This window comes from Talpa europaea (assembly GCF_964194135.1).
Source record: "Talpa europaea genome assembly, chromosome: 14".
Classification (NCBI taxonomy): domain Eukaryota; kingdom Metazoa; phylum Chordata; class Mammalia; order Eulipotyphla; family Talpidae; genus Talpa; species Talpa europaea.
Genome location: NC_140082.1, coordinates 62,783,686 through 62,799,357, shown reverse-complemented (window position 1 = coordinate 62,799,357; position 15,672 = coordinate 62,783,686). Strand labels below are relative to the sequence as shown.

At 33.6% G+C, this 15,672-nt stretch overlaps 1 protein-coding gene across 2 annotated transcripts in view; it reads right to left on the bottom strand.

Moving 5' to 3' along the window:
* AHCTF1 (AT-hook containing transcription factor 1) overlaps positions 1 to 15,672 on the bottom strand; it is a gene marked incomplete at its 3' end in the record, with an annotated part of 58,768 nt that overhangs the window by 30,632 nt on the left and 12,464 nt on the right. For both annotated transcript variants that reach the window (XM_084253646.1, XM_084253647.1), the window contains exons 6-18: positions 14,746 to 14,830; positions 13,625 to 13,775; positions 12,272 to 12,404; positions 12,004 to 12,185; positions 11,532 to 11,593; positions 10,719 to 10,847; positions 6,742 to 6,832; positions 5,562 to 5,651; positions 3,529 to 3,669; positions 2,838 to 2,942; positions 1,938 to 2,031; positions 460 to 583; positions 237 to 293 (exon numbers count right to left, since the gene is read on the bottom strand). In XM_084253646.1, the coding sequence (XP_084109772.1) occupies positions 237 to 293; positions 460 to 583; positions 1,938 to 2,031; positions 2,838 to 2,942; positions 3,529 to 3,669; positions 5,562 to 5,651; positions 6,742 to 6,832; positions 10,719 to 10,847; positions 11,532 to 11,593; positions 12,004 to 12,185; positions 12,272 to 12,404; positions 13,625 to 13,775; positions 14,746 to 14,830 (1,444 nt within the window). The remainder of the gene's footprint in view (positions 1 to 236; positions 294 to 459; positions 584 to 1,937; positions 2,032 to 2,837; positions 2,943 to 3,528; positions 3,670 to 5,561; positions 5,652 to 6,741; positions 6,833 to 10,718; positions 10,848 to 11,531; positions 11,594 to 12,003; positions 12,186 to 12,271; positions 12,405 to 13,624; positions 13,776 to 14,745; positions 14,831 to 15,672) is intronic.

Here is a 15,672-nt window from a genome sequence, read left to right as displayed (position 1 = left end):
ACTTTGGGAATATCTTGGACCTACTTGAAAATCTGAGGGAAAATAAAAACAAGTCAAAATTTTTGCATTTTCAGGCTAAGCATAGGCCACTTTAATTCTACTGACAGATTCTGGGTTAAGAACTTCTTTTTAAAAAAATCCAAAAGCATACTGAGACTGAATTGTATGTGTAAGGTACCTATTGTAAATTTTTTTGATTTTGGTAATAAATTATTTGATAAAAATGTAAAGGATACAACAAAATGTTTGCTTGCTTCAGTAACGTTGTCCAGTAGGTAAATGTCAAGTAGTGCCTGTAAAAAGGACCAAAACTTCAGTTCATTTTATATATTCACTAATTCATTCATGCTCCCTATTTACTCCAAGTACGTGCCCAGCTGTGAAAAACACAGTTAAGCATGCCTCTACCCTCCCTCCTCAATGCTGTATATTCTTTAAGCGATGTTATTGTAAACCTACATGCAAACTAGTAGGAGGATATTTTCCTGTGCCTCCTTCATCACGTTTCCACAACTTCTCAATTCGATCTCCTAACTGAGAAACCATTCCATCAATCATCAAGCAATCGGGATTCCACTTCCCTCTGTAATAAGGACAGCATTAAGAATTATTTTAGTGTCAATATCATTAAAACAGTAAGTATTACATTCTTGGAAGAAGAGTCTATTAAAAGCAGAAAAGTTGAGAAAATGACCCCAATTAGCATCATGAGAACTCCAGATGCAAAGATTTAGTCAGATAAAATAAGAAGCCTTAAGGCTTGGTCATCAGCAAGTCATTCCATCATGGTCAAGTCCCAGGGTACAATGTGGTTCAGCCAGTCAAATGTCTAAAGCTGTTCTATTTTATATCATCATGAACAAGTTACAAAAATTATGGCAGTCTGTACACTGGAAAATAATACTGTAATTCAAAGTTATACAGTCAACACCTTCAGCTTCATTAGTTGGACCTGTCCTTTAACCTCAGTTATTTCTACAAAAAAGTATTAACACCTTCAAGGTGATAAGCAGATACAGTCCCTGTTACTTCATCTAACATTAATGACAGCAGAACTACTACTTACTGAGCTTTTTCTATAAATTAGGAATGTCACAAAGTGACTTGCACATAGTTTTATTTATCCTTATAACGACTTTATAATTTATGCAACAAATAGGATTAGAAAGCTCAGCAAAGCTGTCCAAAGTTATCACTTAGGGAAAAGATGAAATATTTAAATAGGCCAAATAAATTGGCCGAGTCCAGGCTCACTATCCTACTGGTTCTCAAAATTTGCCATGCATCAAAATTATAGTTGGCACAAGCTTCAAAATACTGTTTCGCAGGTGACTTATGCTTCTCAAAAATTCTGTTATTCATTCCATCTTAAGGAAGAAGGATTTATAATTCCAGAGGTAGGGCCAAAGCCCAAAACACTACTCTTTCTTCTATTAATTCTACTTCTGTACTTGAAAGGAACCAACTAGATAGATAATCAGGTAGTCAGAAGGGAAGGGAAAGATAACGAAAATAAGGGGGGACAGGGAGTGGGAGGAAGAAGCCTGGTGGTTGAAATAATGATATGGAACTGTTAATGGAAAGAATGTAAAATAGCTGGTTGGTGATACATCTGATGTTTTGATAAATAGTAGCTTCTAGTCTTTTTCTGAGTAAGAATTCTCAGGAAAGCTACATGCTTACATGACAGAATCTCTTCTAATAAATCAATCAGTGGAAATAGTTCCACTTAAGAAATAATAAGCAGCTACTCAAGTTCTAAAACAAAGGTAAGATAAGCATTAAAACAAAAATAGTAATGCTATTAGCAAATTATACTTGACTGAAAAGTCCACCCATCTATTTTGTGACATGAATTCTCTTTATCTGAGAAAGCTTTGAGTTCTTATTGAAGTTTTTCTAAAATGTTGTTCGAAGGTTCAGAATGTATTATATACCTTGCTAAGCGCTCACACTTCTGTCGACGACTTGTGTAGTAGTTCTGAATTACAGGGTAGTTGTAGCATAACCTTGACAACTGCACAGCATCATCTAGAGTATAAAAGTGGGGGGAAAAAAGCTAATATAGCTCAACATTTCAAGTTACACACACTCATGATGTACTGTAATTTTATAATGATATTTAATTTGCAGGCTTCTAAAACTTAAGTAATCAAAGAATACTACACATCCCTTTATTAACAGATGCACAGGTGAGAAGAGTATCTCATGAAAGTTTATAACAACAAGATGTCATTAAAACCTTGGAAAAGCTTTTACAGAAAATGATTTATTCCCTTAGACACAAATGTTCATTTGAAAGCAAGCAATGCTCACAATTTCTTCAAGTCAAAATCTAAGAGAATTATGAAAAGCTAATGGCAATTATGCATCATGATAGAAGCACAGCTAAATAAAATCTTATGTCTTTCCTGGAGTTGCAAGAAGTGGGACACTTCGGAATTGTGTTCTAAACAAATATAAGTCAAATTCTCTATTTCATGGCATTGGTAAAAATCATTACATAAAAGGCAATATTGATGATAAATAATATTGGTTAATAACCATCTTAAAAGAACCCTTAAAGAGAAAGAGGTCAGCAAATTAAAGTTTTATGGATAAATTAGAGTTGATCCTATTGAACCCATGTTCAGTTTATTGCTCTACAATAAACATTTATGGAACACCTATGTAACAGATCTGGGGGTGAGGCACTAAAAATACAAGTGAGGAAAAATGTAAGGAAAAAAGGTTAAGAATGGAGGAAAACATAAATGAGATAAGAGATAACCTAAAACATTAGAACACAGTAACGAGATTACTTGTTTCAATACTTATAGAATAAGCGAATATTTTACCTAATCCTTCTGGTAAAAGCCCAGAATGAGAAAACCAAAGAACCACTTGTGCATACTGACAGATGAGCTGGGTAACCATATATTTATTGTGCAAGTCCATAAGACCTGAAAATAAAAGTAACAGTTGTTTTAACTTTTAATTTACCAACCACAGTAAAAAAAAACCAAGGTACTTAAAGACTTTTTAAAAGCTATTTGGTGATTTTGAACAAAATTTGCTTGAATAAATGATCTATGAATTGATAAAGTAACTCACTGCCTAGACATTTTAGGTAAATGTGCTTCCACCTTAGCTACACTTTCTTTGATTTCAGAAGTCAAATATGCATTAATGCAAACTAGCATAGCATCACAAGTTCAAGTTATTCGAACTAGGCCTTTAAATAAATGTGGCCATTTTGTTTAAATAACAAAACGGGGGGGGGGGTATAATAACCTCTATGAAAATAATCTTACATATAATTCTAAAATTTTAAATTGTATCAGAAGTAAACAACCTGAAAAAAAAAAAACCTCTCAAGCTAATTTTGTGTATGCTCATGGCATATCTAATTATGTAGCATGAAAACAAAAACCGCTAGCATTTGAGAAATAATGGTTTCTCTACACAATAATCTAAGACACAGGACATTTATCCTTTCATGTAATTATAAGTATAAAAACTTTTATTAATATACAACAAAGAGCAAACCTCTCTCAGTGATATCTTGGGCCTCTGTTGCAAAACAGCCTAAAACTGTAGTAAGGTTGCTAAGAAGTAAATGGCACTGTTGAATAGATTGTATAGTTTGTGGATCGATGAAGCGACACGAACCATCAAATAATGGTGCACCTTTCAAGATACAACACAAAATTAGTTTTGACACATTAGTAAATCTGAATTCAATTCACAAACACAGAATTTCTCAAATTTCTATTAACCATTATTTTTGTATACATTGAGCTTTACAAATAAAATCCTGAAATTGCAAATACTCTTAACAAACCTAGAATGGACAGACAAAAATTATCTAAAAAATATGTATGATGAAGTTAAAAAATGTGGCACAGAGGATAACATAAATGCAACTTCAGATGTGCTAGAGATCAGTTCTACTCAATGTTTCTCCTTCTTTTACATTAGAACTTTTATGTACCATGTTTTATGATTAATTTCTTGATTTTACTAATTTATCAATATATATGTTTAATTTTAGGAGTTACATTTTTCCTCCTCCATATGTGCACATGCTTCATCATTCTCCACCAAACCTCTACCAATGCCCTTCTTTCCCCTATTTTTTCTATCTCTTCCTCCCTTCTCCTTTGCTCCCTCTGGTAACCAGCAGTTTTTAAAGAGTCTAAGAATTGCTTTTGTTGTGTCTTGCCAATATATGCTTTTTTTGTATTAATATTGCACAGACAAGTGAAACCATCTCTCTTTCACTTTCTGATTTATTTCTCTTAGCACAGTAATTAATATTTCTTAAAAATCCTTGTTTCACATTCAATCTTCAAAGGGGAAATTAAGACTCAGATAATGTCTTATTACAATAAAATTAATATTTATTATGATTCATTGTAGACTCAGCTATCCTTTTGCTTCAAACTCAAGGTTAAGTTTCCAAATACAATTTTTGCAGAGAAAAAATTGTTTTAGTTGCTACTGGTTACATCTTTTAGGTAAGATTTAATTACAGTAATGTTTAACATGCGAGTGGAACAGAAAACAAATATCTTAATTCTAAATCCTTTCTCAAATCAAATTATTTGCCTTACTTTCAATATACTAAAAATATGTATCATATTTTTTATAATTTAATTAGTTTTTAAGAAGAGTCAATAATGAAGCTCAAACCTAAACACCACATTCTGTAATTTAGGGCATAGTAAAATCATACTTTTATGAATTGAAGTGAACTGATTTTTCTTCTTTTTACATAATTTATATAATCAGTCCTGGAAACATCTTACAGTAAAAAATAATTTTTTTTAATGCCAACATTGGGTAATCAGCTGTTCAAGTTTCTACTATGCAATCCAATTGCCGAAATATTTAAAATTTTTCAGTTTTGTAAGTATGCCCTTAAAATACTATAGAACTCCATGTCTCACAAATTATTTAAAAATTCTTTATTAAGAATAACAAAAAAGTCCATTTGTTCATTTATCAAGACACAATAACATAATTAATAAAAACAGACACTTCAAAATAACACTTATATTTTATTTTCACACAGACAGCAATCAAATTACTCCTAACGTTGTATTTCGCACAATGAGCTAATATTCACAAGATACCTCAAAAGAGCCAAAGTATACAACAGAAAAAAAATATCAAGAAAAATGACTTGCTATGATGACTGCAACATGCTAGAAAAGGGGATGAGCTTTAACCCTGTCATTCAGCTTTTTTGTATTCAAATATAAATAGAAAATGAATAAGCAGAGGAGCTTCTGGAGGTAACTGGCATATTGTCCTTATTCTATCATCAGCATATTTCATATATTAAATTCCTAAAGTGAAAAAACAAGGTATAATTCTGAAACTCGTGCCTGTGGACTTACTAACATGCTGCTAGCTTAACACTGTTTTGCAAAATATTTGTGATAATTTTGTCACTGTAACCCAATAAAAAATAGTCTTCTTTTGAGACTTCTTTAAAGCATTTACAATTTCAAAATGATTAAAAATTATGAATGCCATGTACACAAAACCAACCAGTTTCTGGATATTTTACTTACATAGCCTGTCAAATTCCTCTTTTGTGAGAATCACTTTATTCCATGTCCATTCAAGAACAAAGCGCAAATTAGCAGCAGAATTGGGTTGCTCTAATTTGGAAATGTGAAAGAAAAAAATGATTACTAATCACCAACAGAAAACCAGTAACTTTTCAGTGGAGAAACCAGATAGAAACTAACCTAACCAAGTGAGAAATGTTAATGCCAACACTAATGGAGACAAACTGGTAATACGTATCTTCTCTCAGTGCATCTCATCTGGGAGCACATCATTTGCAAAAGTAAAACATGAATCTAACAACCATGAGGAAAGATCAATCAACACAAACTTAAAGGCAGTCTATAAAGTAACAGAAGTATTTTTTAAAAATCTCAGTATCTTGAAAGATAAAAGCTTAATATACAAGACAAAGGGAGATTTAAGAAACATGAAAATAAACACAAAGTTTGGTTCTGGATTGGATTCTGTTTTCCAGTTTCCTAAAAATACCACAAAGAACATTATCAACACAACTGGTGAGATTTCATTAAGTCTATATATTAAATGATTTTTAAAACTGTTGAAGTGATTTTCTAATGAAGATCCTTGTTCTTGGAAGGAAATACTAGTGAAATATTTATAAATAAAGAAAAAATATTTTCAACTTATTCGGAAATGATTCAGATGTGTGTGTGGTGCATTGTTAAAGAGAGTGGTACACATAAGAACCTGGATGAATCCCCACAGAATTCTGCTGAATAGAACAGAGTAAATCCCAAAAGATTACAAATTATATGATTCTATTTATGAACATTTTTGAAATGACAAAAATTATAGAAATAGAGAATAGATTAACAGTAGCCAAGGATTAGGGACAGGGGAAGGGAAATGCAGGTGTGGCTAAAAAATGGCAACAGACACTGATTGTGTATACCAGAAGTTTGCTAGATGTCACCAAAGGGTAGGAGTAATGTGTAAATGTATTAAAGGGTACACAGGATCGATCACCTTTAATTGTGTATGTGTGTGTATACACACACACACACACATTTTAAAGTGTATATATATGCATACACACATTCCAAAGTTTACCTAAAAAAAACCCCAAAACCAGCAAGTCAAAAATTTGAAAAATACTTATTTGAAAATAGTAACTGGAAAAATAAGTAACTTCTGAATTATTGAAAATTATAATCTTACCTTCTGTTATCCACCTTTTGATACATCCAGTCAAAAGTCCCAGGGAACTTGTGTGAATTGCTGCTGATAATATAGCTTCTAACTGTTCTTCCTAAACCATGCATTAAAAATTAAAAAGAAAAAAGGGGAAAAAAAGATGTGTGATCACAGACTCAGAGACAGCAAGTCTACTTCAGAATATAAAATTTTAAAGGTTTTTAATAATCAATATGGGGCCTCCCTGGTGGCGCAGGGGTTAAAGTCTCAGCACTATCAAACTATCAACAGCCACTACAGCATGAGTTCACTCCCTGGCCAGGGAGGTGATCCACATGGCACAGCAGACCTATCCTGTCTCACCTGCTGCTCCCCTCAGCAGTGTATTTCAGTTGATCCACCTGTTCTGCTCCCCACTCTGTCTCTGGTGAATCCTCTCACCACCCTGTACCTCTGGCCTATACCCCAGTTATTGTATGTATAAATAAAAAATCTTGGGCCTCCCTGGTGGCACAAGGGGTTAATAAGCACAGCACTATGAAGCTATCCACAGCCTCTGCAGCATGATTCCGATCCCTGCCAGCCAGGGAGCTACCCACATGGCACAGCAGACCTCTCCTGTCTCACCCACTGCTCCCCTCAGCAGTGTATTTTCAGTCACTCTGCCTGTTCTGTTCCCCACTCTGTCTCTGGTGAATGTTCTCACTTCCCATACCTCTGGTCTGTACCCCAGTTCTTGTATGCATAAATTAATAAATCTTCAAAAATAAATAAAAAATCTTTAAAAAAATCAGTATGACCCATTATAACAAGAAGTCACAAATGTTGGTGATTATGTGGAAAAATTGGAACTTCATACACTGCTTGTAGGAATATAAAATGGTAAAGCCAATTTGGAAAACAATCTAACAGTGCCTCAAAATCTCAGAGTTATCAAGACCCAACAACTTCACACATAGGTACAAACATGCAAGAGAAAGGAAAACACGTCCACCTGTCCACTATGAAGCATTATTTATGATGGCAAAAAAAAAAAAAAGAAAAACCCCAATACCCATCAAATGAAGAAGGGGATAAACCGAATGTAGTATACTTATATAGTAGATTATACAAGCACAAAATGGAATGAATGCTACAACATGGATGAACCTTGAAAACACTGCATTAAATCAAAGAAACCAGATATAAAACACCATATATTATCTTAGTCCATCTATATGAAAAGTCTAGAAAAGGTAAATCTAAAGAGACATAAAGTAGTTACACTTTTAAAAACTGAATATTTTAAAAAGGTGAATTGTATGGTTATGAATTATATTCTTGATAAAACTAAAGTTATTGTAACCTGAAGTTGTTGCAAGCCATTTAATATCATTAATGTAAGCCATTTAATATCAGAATCAATAAATTTAAGACATTTAGTATCAGAAATCTATGGATTTCATTCATTACAGCAGCAAAAATTCAAGAGATATCAAATGAATAAAAAGACAAATAAACAGGAACAGAGAACTACAATATGCTAAAGACTCCCCAAAACTAAGAAAAATTTGCATGAATATAAATGGAGACTCACTAAAGCAATTTCTATTACAATCAGGAATAAAATAAGGACATCTGCCTATGCCTTTATTTTTCAGTTATAAGCCATACACTATGAAAAACTAAAAAATATAAATAGGGGTGAAAGTCTATTTTGCTGTTGACCACATATTTCATAGAAATTTAAAATGAGGGTTAATTTTTAAAAAATAAAATAGAAATTAAAAAACGCCCATAAAATAGAACCAAAGGCAAAAGAGACAAACTGTTGGAAGATAAAGATAACCTAACAGAGTACCAACTCAGGATAGTCAACATTTCAATATCAACTCTTTGTGGAGTTAAAACAAACTAAAAATAAAGAAATTAAGGTTGTGTGAATAAAAGGCAAGGAAAGTTTTTTAAAAAATAGAAGCGCACATTTGGACACTGCAGGGAAAAAACAAGCTACACATTAGAAAAAAAACTAATGTAGATTACTATATGACTATGCAGTGAATAACATTTATACAGACACAACATATAAATCTGATGAGACTGAGTTTTTCTCTTTATTTCCATAAAATTAACTATTAAATTCCAAGTATAATTTATTAAACTACCAACAATAGTATTTACATTTCATCCAATATGTGAAAGGTTATTTCTTTCTAGCAATTCATTACGGTACATATTTGTTAATTCTTTAGTTAATACAGACACTACACCTGGGGAGAAGGCGCTAAGACATTTTCTTTTTTTATAGGACGATGGAGTGGGTTTACTTTCTTCTTTCATATTTTACTAACAAATAGTACGTTAAAGCATATTTTAATTAGGAGCTGTGACTATGCAATACTTTTTTTAAAAAAAAATATTTATTTATTTATACAAGAACCGGGGTACAGGCCAGATGCACGGGAGGGTGAGAGGATTCACCAGAGACAGAGCGGGGAACAGAACAGGCAGACTGATGAAATACACTGTTGAGGGGAGCAGCGGGTGAGACAGCAGAAGTCTGCTGCGCCATGGGGGATTCTCCCTGGCAGGCTGGGATCAAACATGCACTGCAGAGGCTGTGGACAGCTTCACAGTGTGGCACTCAACCGCCTGCACCACCAGGTAGGCCAACAATACTTTTCTTTATAAGAATGACTCATTGGTAAAATGAATTGGGATTAGGAAAATAAAGAAGGGACTAATACCTATTCAGAGGTTAAGATTTTGGCTTCTACAACTGAGTCTGATCCTGTTAACTGTCATACTGCAGGAACACGGGTTTCCTCACTAATTCATTTTCATAAAATACTAGCTTCTTCAGAGCATTCTCATAATATTGCATCAGAATCATATTAAAGGTTTATTAAAATAGATTTACTGGGCTCCATTCCTATAGTTTCTGATTCAGTAGCTCTGGTTAAGAACCAAGAATTTGAATTTCTAAGTGTTCCCAACATTTTTTTTTTAAATAATAAATTTTATTTTTATATTCCCCATACATTGTTGATACCATGAGGTTCATCTATGTAAAGACTGTTCCCATTCATGTGCACTCATTCTCTTATGCCTATGTTATTCATTCTGGAGGAAAGAAAATGGCTCCAAGACTGATATAACAACTACTCACATGGTACTTGCAGCCACAATGTGCTTTCTGCCCTAAATCCATCCAACACAGCAAAGTGAACTTGGTGCCAAGTTATTGCCTATGGGAACCCAGCCAAACTTAAGACCATGGTTACTGGTCATGCTAAGTAGGCACTATATTACTTACTTTTTTTCCCATAGAAATGATCTAATAGATTATTATTTATTGAGATAACAATGTTTTACACTATATTATGATTTAGGGCAACGGGTTCATACCTCCTCAGATGGAAGTCACCACATTCATCATTACGGCACCCACAGTCCTTAGACCACTGGGCTCTCTGCCCCTCTCTTCTTACCTCGCAACCCCCCCCCGCCTTCCCACTCTAAAAGGTTCAAGCCTGCTGTCATATTTATATGATTGGTTTAGTTTTATCAGTTTCTTCGTTGTGTTTCTCTATATCCCACATGAGTGAAATCATCCAGTATTTGTCTTTCTCCTTCTGACTTATTTCATTTAGCATAATAACAGATTTTTATTATATAATGTTTTTTTTTTAAGATTTATTTATTTATTTTATTTTATACAAGCACTGGGTACAGTCAGAAGTGCGGGAAGGTGAGAGAATTCACCAGAGCCAGAGCGGGGAGCAGAGCAGGCAGAAGGACCGAAGTACACTGCTGAGGGGAGCAGCGGGCAGCAGGAGAGGTCTGCGCGCCATGCGGGACCCTCCTCCGGTGGCCAGGGAGCAGCCAGGGATCGAACCGGCGCTGCAGAGGCCGCGGGCAGCTTCGCAACCCAGCACTCAACCACCGCACCACCGGGGAGGCCCTTATTATACAATATGTTAACATATGACCCAAAATAAAAACCAGTTCAATCATCTCACCTGACTTAAGCTGGAAGGTTGAATATCAACAAGCCTCGGTGAGAGAAGGCCAGCCACAAGACATCGATTATAACCATCAGGAATGACTTCATTGAGAGCTGGTCCTGATTTCTTTAAAAAAGTCAAAGTCTATAACAGATTGATTAATAAGTTACCAATCAACACTTAACCCAAATAATCAAATTTAAGAAAAATTATACTTATTACCCTAGTTTACACTTAAATGAAACTAAAAGACACTACATGGAAATTGTGGAAATTTTTCTACTTTTTGTAAGGAATTTATAGGTTGTTGAACTAAACCAACACTTAATGGGTATAAGTAATGAAACTGATAAGAGTAGTTTATTCAGCTTATATGTTTTTATGAAAGGTGACCCTGTTACCTTTTCTAAAAGCTGACTGATTTGAGAGATCTTGACACACAAGGAAACGGTGCAATTTATACTTCTTGGTCTAATGTAAAGAAATCTGACATGAAGAGTAAGTTATTTATCCACATTTAGCTGATTATCAATTAAAAGGACTGCTGCCTGGTGTTCTCCTGGAAAGTATTTTTTAGCATGTAGTCATCATATGCTCTGCTTCCGTCTTTTCCATGAGGTCTAAATAGCTAAAATCTACATAAGATGGATAAAAAACATTCCTAAGTCCTCTCTGACTGGTTGCCAACAGTTAACTGAGGCTACTAGCTGCTAATCTCATAAACCTAGCAGAAACCACCATTTATAAAATTAATACTCAATAAAGTTTATGTCTATCACCTGACTTCAATACAGTAAGAAATATTTTGTTCACAATGCTATTACCTACCTCTTTCTGAAAACCAGTACAAGTCAAATGAATAACTCCTGAGTTTAATAAACAAGTGGCATCTAAAAAAGAAAACCCACTTATATATTATATTTGCGGTAACAAAACAATGAAATTATCCTAACAACAGCTTTCTAGGCAAAACATTAAACTATTACATTTAATAAGTTTTCAACCAACTTTAGGAACCTTAGATATATTTTTAAACTAAAAAGATACCAAGCCTGATCACAAATGCATTAAATGAGTTAGTATTTGCTACCAAACTGAAAATGGTGATAATTTCTTCATAAAACAAAATACTAATTTTTCATGCACATATATTAATTTCCTAAGTTATCCATGTATTAAAACTCATATTAAGATATATGAACAGACAATATTATTTAGATATACTCTTACACAAATACCTAGAGGTAAGTATATACTCTTACATAATAGTTTTCTCAGAAGATAATTGTTAAATACATACCAAAATTGTAAGTGCTTGGGTTAAAAAACTGCTCAGGAGGTGGGTATGAAGGAGGTACTCCTCGACTTAAACTTCTCTCATGGACTAATATATCCAAGATGTAATGTGGAGAAGTCCTACTTACAACAGAATCCAGTGACCACAGTGCAAAATATGGGCAATTATGTAGATATTCTCCTGATCTAAAAGAAAATTTTATAAAATTATGAAGTCACTGAACTGTTACACATACAAATACCAGAGGGAAAAAAGAGCGAGAGAACCATACCTTAATGAGTCTGGCATTTGTGCGTGATACCAACGATTTATGTCGAAAAGTCCCAAATATAGAGAAGGCTTTCCCTGTCCATATATATTCACCTGCCAGGTAAAGACTGAAACACTGGTGTCAGGTGACAAAGCTAAAAGAAGATAATTATTAAAAATAAATAATCTCAACATAAAATTGTCCAAATAAAATTATAGCAAGATTTTCTAAAACAGATTTAACTCCTTTGTGATTTGGTAAAACATATTTATTTCTATTATTTGTTACATATGAATAGATTCAATCATTTGTATCTTTAATGTTTTTCTACTTCAGGAAGACTTTATTAAAAGATAACCATCAGAATTCATTTCTACATTTAAGAAACTTTGTGGTTTTGTAGGTGGAAGTGGAAAATGATTTAAATGAATATTCTCCCAAGTATGATACAAAGTTCGTACCAGGGAAATTAATTCCCTGCCTAAAATGGATGCCTGTGAGCACTAGATCTTAATTCTGGTTGAGGAGTCATCTCACTATACGGTAAAGGGGAGGCAAAGTGCAATAAATACTTAGTGGAATGGAAATTTGGATTGTGGAATAGAAAGATGGTAAAAAAGAGACATCGGTAGAAGAGAAGGAAATTAAAAATGAGACACAATGGGAAATACAGAAAGAAGGGTGTAAATGGGGATTAAAAAAAGAAAGTAATGATTTGTTTTCTATGTTTATTAATTAGATGTGAAAACTGGATCACAAATACAAATGTGGGGACTAGAACAAATGACATCTTTGGGATGAAATAACCATGAGAATGAATTCCAATAAAAACACAAACACAACTGGTGAGCATTCACAGAATTGAATGAACCTGACACATTATCACATTTAATGTAATTGTGAGGACACCCCTTTGCAAAAGGTATGAGCCCACCCACAAGTGGGAAACAAAAGTTCAAAAATGTTAACTTGTCATAGGTGACATCTACAGAGAGAGCTGGGATTTAATTCCATGTTGGGCTCTAAAATTTATGAAACTTTAACTGTGCCAGGATTTTTAACAAGAAAGTAAACAGAAAAAATTCAAGGTAAAGGCATGTTTACCATAAGGCTCAAAAAATATAGGGGGAAACATGATTCTTGTTCTAGAATGGTACCTAAGTCTTCAATTCACACTAGTCAATAAGCAATCTGGGGTACAAAAAATACCTATATGTCATAAAGCCTGAGTAAATTTTGTAATTAATATTCTAATTTTTTTAATTACAAGGAGTATGAACTCTAGAAACCAATACCTGTCTTAAATCTTAAATCAAGCTAGATCCTAAATCAAACAATAATATGATTTATATAATTAAAGTACTTTTAACCAACCTTCATTCATGCCTTCCTCCCTGTCCCCATGAGATCGAAATTTTTCTATACTCTGGCATCCCAACAGTTTGGTATTACTAGTCTGTCCCCTTAAAGGAAACATGCCACCTGTGAGATCCACTGTGTATCTTTCTTCACAGTACTCTAATCCCTGAAAGAAACATAATAAAATACACACAAATATATATGTTAGTGGGATTCTAAGCAAAAAAATCATTCCAAAATTAAATGGTCTCAAAATTTCCAGATTTTTCGCATGGTACAAAGTAAATACCAAGAAGTTAAAAAGACTAAAGAAAACAAATCACTGAAAAGGGCTCTAAATTTTTTTACATGGCATAAAGCAAAAGACTAAATTTAACCTCTTGAAAAAAACTACCAATAAGTCTTCTAAAGCTGTTATCTAACATGGGAACTTTCATGTACTACTGGTTGGAGTATAAACTGGAATGATCACTGACTTTATATATGTATATACTCTAAGCCAACAATTCATTCCTGTGTTCTCACTGAAATTTTTGTTCTAGAAGAGTTTTATATTTTTCCCACTGACAATATTTTGACAAAATCTCTAAGACTGCCCAAGAAAAATGCACAATCATAAAAATGCCACTCCTATTTCAGGGAATTCATGGCTTTCTTAAAATCTGATAGACATTCAAAACTAGGTTTAAAAGCCAGTACTAAAGAAAGGAATCTGAGGATTGGCCAAATACGCCCACTAGTAGCAACCCACTATTTCCTCAAGACTTCAAGCTAGTTCCACAGTCATCTAAGAAGCTAGATGCATTTATTCTCTTACAATTTTAAAAGGCAAGGTTGTTCAATAAAGCTGCCCCATGAATTACTGCTTGTTATGTTAGTACAACAAAGTGGTTTTATTTTTTCTGAATACCAAATAGGTCACAGGTTGAGTCTAGTCCAATCACCTCATATTAGATGGAAAGGATGCCTGGACAAGTGAAATAGCTAAACTCCTGATCCCTAATCTAACACTTCCTTCATTATGCAATGAATATAGTATTAACTTGAATATAAGAATAACTTTTAATAACATAAAACAGGTACTTAAAATAGGCCAACAAACAAAAAACAGTAATATTAGACTACATTACCATTACCTCATATAAGATTTGTCCTGATGCCAAACACTTTCTATCACCAAAGGCCAGCTGAAGTAAATGCAAACTCAAAACATCCCCTTCACTGAAAGAAATAGAAATTAGCTGAAGAAAACCACTAAATTTCATATTAATACATTAAGTGTCTCATACCAATCAATTTAGCGTGCATACAATATACAGAGCATGTAACAAAACTAAGGTCACTGAAGAATTTATTTGGTTGTTTTCACAAAATGCAGCTCTTTGAAATAACTGATTTTTTCCTTTTTATTGACTGCAACTTAAAATGATAGTTTGAATACTTTAGGTGATATGCAGAAACTACTAATTATTTAGCCAATATTCTTCCTTCTTCAATAGTTACTTTTGCCTAAAATACACCACATTTCCTTTGCAGTTATCTCTAGTAATAGGAAGGCTGCAAGGCTGTTTCCAGGTCTCTTCTCTACTAGTCTCAGTCACTTTTGAAGCCACTGAGTCTCAACTTTGGTTGCTTATTATAAGAACCACCAGAGGAGTTTCGAAAAAATACTAGTATGTAGGCCTTAAGCCCAGAAATTAATTTATCTGGGGCAGCCAGGTCAAAGTCACTTTTTATCCTGGCCTACACCTCCCTTTATAAACCAGATCTACTTTTCAGGCCTCAACTATGATTAATCTGTACCCTAAACATAATGCCCTTCTTGCTTTTCCTTGAGACATTTTACTAAGGCCTTTGCATTCTTTGCTCAGATATTCCCATAACTCTCTCCCCATACCTGCCTTATTTTATTCAAACCTAAACTAAAATAACAATTTCCTACACATCCCACTCTGAAATTTTATTAAATACATATAATAGTATATTTATTATTCATCTTCCTTACTGAAATATAAAAGCTATATGGATTGTTATATGTATTGCTACATGTCTAGAATGGCTAC